This window comes from Gossypium hirsutum, chromosome A02 (assembly GCF_007990345.1).
Source record: "Gossypium hirsutum isolate 1008001.06 chromosome A02, Gossypium_hirsutum_v2.1, whole genome shotgun sequence".
Taxonomy (NCBI): domain Eukaryota; kingdom Viridiplantae; phylum Streptophyta; class Magnoliopsida; order Malvales; family Malvaceae; genus Gossypium; species Gossypium hirsutum.
In genome coordinates, this window is record NC_053425.1 from 84,188,335 (window position 1) to 84,197,412 (window position 9,078).

The 9,078-nt window shown below is 34.1% G+C and overlaps 1 protein-coding gene across 3 annotated transcripts; it reads right to left on the minus strand.

The window, feature by feature from the left end:
- Positions 1-759: 759 nt before the first annotated feature.
- On the minus strand, positions 760-8,825 carry LOC107951913 (cell division cycle protein 27 homolog B). 3 transcript variants are annotated; one of them, XM_016887096.2, is made up of 16 exons: positions 8,559-8,825; positions 8,379-8,451; positions 8,167-8,276; positions 8,005-8,051; positions 7,340-7,437; positions 6,788-7,092; positions 5,843-5,962; positions 4,582-4,744; positions 4,130-4,356; positions 3,956-4,021; positions 3,595-3,714; positions 2,867-2,943; positions 2,348-2,467; positions 2,022-2,241; positions 1,504-1,785; positions 760-1,189 (listed from the first exon to the last, which is right to left on the minus strand). In XM_016887096.2, the coding sequence occupies exons 1-16, from the start codon at positions 8,661-8,663 to the stop codon at positions 1,139-1,141; spliced, it is 2,184 nt and encodes a 727-aa protein (XP_016742585.1). In that variant the 5' UTR covers positions 8,664-8,825; the 3' UTR covers positions 760-1,138. The 3 variants fall into 3 exon arrangements, with proteins under 3 accessions (XP_016742585.1, XP_040940962.1, XP_040940965.1); XM_041085028.1 differs by lacking the exon at positions 5,843-5,962 and having other exon boundaries at positions 8,559-8,824; XM_041085031.1 differs by lacking the exons at positions 8,167-8,276; positions 8,559-8,825 and having other exon boundaries at positions 8,379-8,427.
- Between the last annotated feature and the right edge of the window lie 253 nt (positions 8,826-9,078).

A 9,078-nucleotide genomic window follows, 5' to 3' on the forward strand; every position in this document is an offset into this window, starting at 1 on the left:
AGTAAGCAGCAAAAGTAAGTTGAATGGGCGGCGCCAATTTTGAAGCATGCAAGATATTTTTTGGTTGCATTAAATATCCCCCAACTTTGACCTTTTTTTAAGGGTAAATTTAGATTCAATGATTATAAAAATTCAAGCAATGCATGACTTTCCTTAGCCTATAAACAATAGCTGAAGAATTCCATTTTAATCGCTTGCTTCATTCCATCAGATTGCAATGTATAAAAAACGTGGCCAATATTTGTTTCAAGAAGATAACAACATCGTACAGCTTCTTCTTGAATTATTTCCTTACCATGTTGAAATTATTTTATCAAATTCAATATGACTACATAATGAATAATTTTTTTTCCGAAAATGTCATATTAATAAATTTAAAAAAAAAACTTTTTACAACTATTCTTTTTTTATTATTTGTTTCATTTCGCATCCCAAATTGCTTTATTTAGCAGCATACTGTTACATTTTAGTTATATTTTATAGTGCGGAAAGTTACATTTCTAGCAATATATTATTAGAATATCTAAATCCACTGACTATCCGAATTTGATGTCAATTTTTATTTATTTATTTCACAAGCATTTATATTTCGATACCTAAATCCAATTCATGTAAAAGTTAAGCAAATTTAAATGTCTAAATCTATTATCACAATGGATACGGATGATAAATATTCAATAATTAATATCTAGCTAAAAGTCATGCATGTATTTCATGATGAGAAGCATCATGCTCAAGAAAACTTTATCTGAGACAAGGTTTATCCCAAGCTATTGATTACTATTGAAAAGGCAAAAAACCACATTTGGGATTAAAGGCTATTGAACAACTCATTGTTGATCAAAACAATATGTGCATTGCAGGCATGAAATATAAATGGAAGTTAAGCTAGTCCCAGGTTTACTCATAACCAAGCTTGGAGCATAAATTAAACTCTGTATTGTTCTAATTTTATCAGATATCCCCGAAGCGACGGAGCATAAATTAAACTGCTACTCACTTCCTGATCAATTTGGGATGAAGCTCGTCTGTAGATGTCTTCCAGACATCTACAACCACATCGCGTAGCATGTCAAGTACCTCAGACAACAGGGACTCTGCATTCAAACAAGTTCACTCCGAGACTATGGACAAATTGCTACAGGCTCTCCTCCATTTCGTCTGGTATAATTAACTTTTCGATGGCAGCCTGCCCCATAAATAACAATTTACACAGAATGGTCAGAAACAGAATACCACGTACAATACTTATTTCCTGGTAATAATAGTATTATGTTAATTGGTATCTGTAAGTGTTCTAGGACTGCAGCACACTCTGCCAGAAGGGATGCAGTATGGTCATTAAATATGTTCAGGCTTTGAACAGGTATAAGTTGATTAAAATTGTGAAAGTAATTTATATAATTTAAATTGCTGTGCACACCAGTGGATGAAACAAGGAAAGCAACATTTCAGAAACAAGCCACATTGATGTCTAAGAAAGAAGAGGATGATGAATATTACCTCTATTTTAGCAACATCAACTATAGATGGTTTTAAGTCCAAAGCAATTCCAAAATGAAGCATTGCCTTATCATACTTTTTATTCCGTTTATAAATTTCACCCATCAATGCATAAATGCAACTTTCACGAGGGGTGCACTCTTTAAGTTCCTCCAAAATTTCCAAGGCTTCATTCAACTTTCCAAGTGTCACCAGCAGTTTTGCTTTGCTGTACTTCGGAAGTGGATTTTTATTGTCAATGACAATAGCTTTCTCCATCATCTCCAAAGCTTCCTCACTCCTCTGCAAAATGAAAAAAGAAAAAAAAACCATTTGTCAATTGCACAAGCATAGAAAAACAAGACTCCACTAGTTCAATGCTTCTATCTTTTAAACATTACATAAACAGATCAAACATTTGTAAGATGCACAGTTTGAGCATTGCACAACTGTTCAATGATAAGAACATATTGTGGTCACTGAGTCCTAAGGTAGCAAAAATTGATAGGTATAGAATGATAATATAGAAGTGGTCAAACCTTTAATGCTTCTAGAGTGGTTCCTAAATAGTACATGATAACTGATGAAAGAGGATTTATCTGATAAGCCTGGCGAAAATGGTGCTCCGCAAATTCAAACTTCTCTTGGCAGAGATAGATCATCCCAAGCCCATACCAGGAGTTATAATGTCTTGCATCAACATGAAGAGATGTCTGGTAGCACTCCACACCTTTTCCATAGTCCTCCATGATAACATACCTGAAACAATCGCTTGATCAGAACCCCTTTTTCTTTTCTTCTTTTCTTTAAGTTTTTCAATTAATCCAGATGAGTCTAAAAAACATTCTCAAGTGTAAGACCATACTCATGACCAGAAAGAGTGTGAGCATATGCAAATCTAGAATTCAGCTGCACAGCTCGCTGAAAACTTTTGAGTGCACTTTCATGATCCTTCTGCAAACTATAGCAGTTCCCAATAGCACACCTGCATTAGGCATTCCATAATTAAAACCATCATGCATGACAAATTCATTTGATAAAATGTAGTTTGAGAATGTAGGAATGCAATAGAAATGCACTTTTATCCAACGGATAAACTTCAAGTCCTATTAACACCACCACAAACCACTCCCTGTACCCCCTAAAAGAAACACACACACAGATTGCTGAAACATGTTTTCTTGACTGTAGATAATGAACAAGAAAATTAACGGTCCAAACAAGGTAGTCATCTTCAACTACAACAGAAAATCTGAAAGGAAGAAATACTTGGGAATAAATATGAACGAAAACAGCAGAAAAATGTTTAGCTCAGACATGCATGGGGTTAAAAATAACATTATTTTAACTATTTTACAGGATCATAGAGGTCTATCGAAGTTACCATGTTTGTGGAGCAAAACGATCAACTAATATCATCTCCTGAGCTAAGTATTTCAATTTCATATCTTGTTTCAAATGCTGCAAAGAAAAAAAAAACATGTGGTAAATGCAGAGAAAAGTAACTAAATATCAAAATATCATCATTTTTTTCTGCCCCACAAACTGAGCTCATAAAACTATGTCTGGCAGAGAGTAAGTTTTTTCTATCCAACAACCAGACTCCATACCTCCTTTCCTTTATTTTAGGTTAGGCATCATTAAGTCAACTTTCCGTCCATGCCATAAAAATCATGAAGCTTTTCCCTGTAGAAATATGGGCATTTCTAAAAAAAACAACTTGAGGTCTGATATTTGCGATGAAATCAAGTATAACTGACGAGGAGGGAAGTGGTTTTTGTTGTCAAATGATTTGTTATCAAATCAAAGATTCAAGGGTGTCACAACCTATGAAATTCTCCCCTCTATAAACTTGGTAGTTATTTCTGGACTGGAGATTACTTAACTTTGCACCTTAGAAAGATAATAACTTTGCAAAAGATAAGGATTCAGAAGGAGAATGAAATATAAATTGGCAACATGGAGCAGTTTCTTGCTTTGAGTAGAAGGCAGAAACTAAAGGGTTTCAAATTGCATATAAAATTGAATAAATTTGCATTTTAATATATAGATTGAAGCGGCAATCAATGCATGATCTATCTCAAAGTTAAAACATGGGTAAATACAACTCACATAAAGAACCGTGGAGTATACATCCATCTCTTCCAGATTGTAAGGAGATATTTGGCGCGCAAGACTAAAGGCATAATCAGCATTTAAGTAATCTACTAGCTCAAAATATGCTTTCCCAACCTAAAATAAAAAATATTTCAATGTCTCAAAAACTTGAAACTGTGAATAAGACACAATTTGTAGTACACCATTTGCAATGAAATACTACAACTTCTAAGCAAGGCTGACAGCAAACCAGAAAATAAATTTTCAGTTTACCATTCTCAAAGAACTAAAACACTTGTTACTCCCTTCCAAAAGCCAGCAGATATAAACAAAATATAGATTCACAAAATGGAGAGCTCAGGTACAACACAATCACCTGGGAAAGAATCCAGCCTGTATTATACTGCTTTGATGAGAGCTTTTGATAGACATTTAAAGCTTCCTGTAACATCAATACGAAAGTATCCCCCAATCATTTTTATACATTATAAAAATATGCACTCAAGCTCACTATTTAGGATAAAACATGTTTTAGTTGACGGAGCAATACCTTACATCTAAACATACACAAATGCCTATAGCCCTCCCCAAGAGTTCTCAGGAGTTTCATTGTATTTGAGATACCAGATTTAATTGTTGCACTATCTGAGATAAAGCTGCTCAGTTTTGTATTTTCTATCTCATGCTGAATGGATTTAACATCAGTTGTCGAAGATAATGATGAAGAAGTTGCTCCGAACTCTGATACAGCAACCTCATAAGTTTCCATCAATTTCCCTACAAATGACATCAAAGTGTTTGAATTTAAAAATGCAATAAAAAATGCATAGAAGAAAAGATGAAACATGAATATTTTTTGACATTATGAAACATATCAAATTAAATTCACAGCTATGCCTGAAGTTAAATGTGTCTAACATATAAAATAAAAACTAACCATAACTAACCATAATTAATAAATTAAATATTTTGTTAAAGAGGAACTGAATAAAAGAAATTGACCTTGACAAAATGTTGAAGAGCAAGTCTCAGAGCTTAATTTAGTAGAAGCATGCAAACTTTTTGCTTTATTTTCTGATCCTTGTGAGGTGTTCAAGCTTCTGTGCCCTACAGCTAATCTAGCACTTCTACGAAGTCCTGAATCGAAAAATAAACTGCCACGAATCTTCAGAGTCATAACAGAAGAGGCAGCACATTTTAGAAAAGAAAAATTAAGGGGAGAAGCATGATGTACTTTAGCAATGTTAAATAATAATAGAAAAATTAAAACAATTAAACTGGAAGAAACGCCCCTAAGAAGCAACAGAAAAGTGCATATATAAGCCTAAAGTAGATTCTAACAAGCAAAAGGCTAGAAAATTACAAAGATAATTAAAGATTTCATTCCTACGAGTTCAGAATGTTGATGTAAAAGTAAAATTAATGGCATAGTTTGAGTCCATACAAAACCACAAAACAAAAACACTCCGTTCAACCATCATCCTGCAGTCACTAGCACCTTATTCCAAGTTTCAATACAACCAAAATATAATAAAATAAGATATAAGAACTGAAAGCAAACAGACAAAACAAGCTCACTATAATAAAGAGGAAAAATAATTAACATCTGAAAGAAAATCAGAAAACAAGGAGAGTAGGGGTTAACAAAACTAGTAAGATTCTCACTTAGGTTTAAGGGATCCATAGAAAGGAACAAGTGGCCTTACAACTTAGGGATAAACAGTCCGCACACCACTGCCCAATAGCCATATCATTTTCTGAATATACTTCTTTCCTAATTCAGCAAGCTGAAAGCAAAACCCCTACCAAACCCATACACAAAAAACATACATTCGCTTCTAATATTTTATTTATTAAATATATAAATGGATTTGAATTATTTTAAAGGTTGCTCTCAACAAGACAAAAAGGTTTTGATGTCAAAAGGGCAAATCCTGTATGGGTAGCAAAAGAGAAGGTGACTTTTTAATGTCAAGGGCAATCCTAGATATCTAGATTTTTTCTTCATTGACAAAATGACATATAGAGATAATTAGTTAATTATATTAGATGATGTAAGATTATGACCTCAATATTATCAACACAAGTTGCATTACATGCAATGTTCATGATGCAAGCATAGGAGAAACGTGACTCCTAAATAATGTAACAAGTAAAATTTTTTAGGAATGATTGAGCCTATGTTTAACAAACAAATGGAAATTACTATTAAAACTAAACGAGGTAATAGAGACATTGTCATAGATAAATGCGTAAATACAACCTGTGCTGATTCATTATCACAAGCAAATTTCCCTCGAGCTTGAGTATTAGGTCTTAGAGAGTCTTCACTTTGACGAAGATGTATGTTTCTAACTAGAGGTGGTGGAGCCACATCCGATAGCTTAAGAGTGAAAACACAGATCTCAGAAACATGTTCAACATGGATACAGATAAATAACATATCCATATGAAAAAGTAAGAACATAACTGATGCTGCAGAGCCTGACAGACCAGCTGCTGTTAGTCTATTACTACATGCATTGTAAATAACCATTCATGGATTTAAGCAAATGTGTCAAAGTTCAAGTAACTAGATCATTTATAATTTGAATCAGCCAAGGCTTCTCATGACATGCAATTTGAATGAGTAGATAAATGGTGCCATCTTCTTTGCAAACGTGAAGCTGTGTAAGTGATATATCTTTGAAACTATAAAATCAACAATTCCTTGCATCTGAACAGATAAATCTTTTCTGCATCCCGATTTCTCTGTTAAAAGTTGCTCATATCAATTCTAAACTTTAAAATGTTTTCTTTTACCTACAATGTCATATTCTGAAAATCATGGTTAAGAATGCCCTGAAATAATTTGCATGCATCCAAAGCATTCAACATAAAGTTGTTCAAACTAATGACAAAAACCAAGTTGCTTTTGAAGAATTGGTGCCTCCAAGAACCTGCAAATAGTAGTCCTAAAATCCGAATATGCTAATAAGTTGAACAGAGCAAGACTATGTATGACAAGCTTGCTTGCCTAGAATATGCTCACCAGATTAAGTATAAAAAAAGATGCAGTAAATCAACTAAGCAAATATAATATACATGTAAACCTACATGCACACGATGCTAAATCACTAAACAAGTTAGAGCTAGTACAAGGATATGAAATAAGTCTTTCACAACAATTCAAATAGATTAACTATTTAATTACCCAAAAATGACTTACTTGTGTGGGAACAGGGGAAGGAGTACTTAAAAATGATGTACTGCAACAGCTGGTTTTTCTTTGCCTAACAGCTCCTGTTAAACTAGGTCCTCCATGATTATTCTCACACATAACTCTGATATTGTTCCCTTCCCTTTGTTTTAAATCGCTTCGACTCAAATATTCTAAGCCAAATCTTTGAGAAGAATCCCAGCTATGATCAGTATCAGCTATTTGTAAACAACTTGATGCATTGCCTAGGTAATGCTCTTGAACACAAGGAACAGTTGCATCACCAAAGCAAACAGCAGCTTCCTCTGCCTCACCTGAAATAAATACACTTGAGCCTTGTCAACAACATGTTAATTAATGATTATGCAGATAGATACCTACAACTGAACATTATAGTTATAAGTTAATTGTAACACTACACAGACTCTGCACAAGAATTTATTCTTTTTCTTGTCTTTCTAAGGGAAATTTTGTTTATATTACAAGAAGAAAAAAAAAGAATAAGGCCAAAGCTTAAAATTATGTAATCTTTCTGACTTAATCTGTACAAAAATCACTGACCTAGCATACAAAGTTGCTCGTATGCTGCCCAAAACATAGGGTCAATTGACAAAGTCTTCCTGAAGTGTTCAATAGACTTGTTCTTCCTATCGGTGTCCCTGTGGAGAAAAAAATACAGAACAAAGATATTGTAGTGAAGAGAGAGAACGACAATGAGAATATAGCAAGCCAACACAAGTAACATCCTGCCCAAATGAAAAGGAAAGTATAACACAGTATTAAATGCCAATTCTGTATGAATAAACCTGGCCTCTCTCGAACAGCTTAGATTCAGTATGATTCATGGCTATAAACTTGGCACGTGAACAAACTAGCTCAGTATTTAGTGTTAGTGGATTAGTCAGGAATGCTAATTCAATTACAAGCCAACAGTGGTTGGTTTATCTAACGTAAAAAAATTTTATCATTCGAAGTAAAATTGAAAGTTCTCCCAACTAATTAGGAGGAAAATGTGCTGTCCATCCAATTCTCCTTGGAAGAAATTAGGAAGGGAATTTTCTGATTTCAGGGTTACTTTCCCATCGAAACTGTACAATCAAGGAAAGCCACTAATCTAGTGAAAGAGAACACTGCAATGAATGCTAGGCTTACCATACCAGTAATACTATAAAGCTTGGAAAAATGAGAAGAAACATAAAACATAAAAAACAAGTGGCAGGAAAAACCTATAAATAATGCCGAGAAGATATTGCACGGCAGCACCATTTGGAACCTACATGCATGTAACAACAAATATGATCATGAAATTCAAATAAATAACCAATAAGCAGATATCGCAAACCACCCTTTTCATCATTATAATCGACTTCCAAAAGGTGATCACATGCCTCAGCACATAGATCTTTAACAGGCAGCAATGCGGCTTCCGCTTCACAAAAGAGATCCATTTCTAAGCACGCAATTGCAAACAAGTAACGAGACTGAGCCATTTGCATACCTTGAAATCAGGGCAAATAAACGCAAACATCAATTCAAAATACCAGTATCATTCCCTAACACCATTAAAAAGAGAAACGAAAACGTTAAAGAAAGGTAGTACCTTTAAGAATGTAATATGCAGAGTGAGGTTGATTATTATTCAAGTAACATCTAGCCAATAATTGTAAATTCACCTACAGTAACAGGAAAAATAACACATTTAAAGTTTCGATTCAATTCCAAGAACAAATAGAATAAAAGAAAAGGAAAACAATTGAAGAATGGAAAATAAAGAGGAAACCTCGGAAGGAAACTCAGCGTAGAGGCGTTCGCAGAGGAAAACGGCGTTTCTTCGCATGTATTGCTCCAGGCTTTTCTCAACGTAATTCACCAATAATGCCTCCATTTCTCTCAGTCAAGAGAGAGGCGTAGCGGTGGGATTTTATGGTGCGTTGCTATGCGTTGGCCTGAACTCTTTTTGATCCTACCTGAGACAACTTACAATCTGACAAGTCACAACGAATCAGGGCGGGGAAGGTTATTATTATTATGGTAAATTACACACATAGTCACCTAACTATAAAAGATTTTCATTTTAGGTATTAAAAATAAAAATAAAAATTATTTTAGTCACTGGCTGACATTCATTGGAGAACATCGATGAGATGCCCAATGGAAAAGTCAGCAACATCCTCAGAGAAGACTTGACCAGCAGTGGTGACGGCCGGCATTCTTGTAAATGTTCCGCAAATGTCTCAAAATTTTAAGGATTTTACCTAATTTACATTAAATTAAAACTTTAATCACATAAAAAAAGAAAA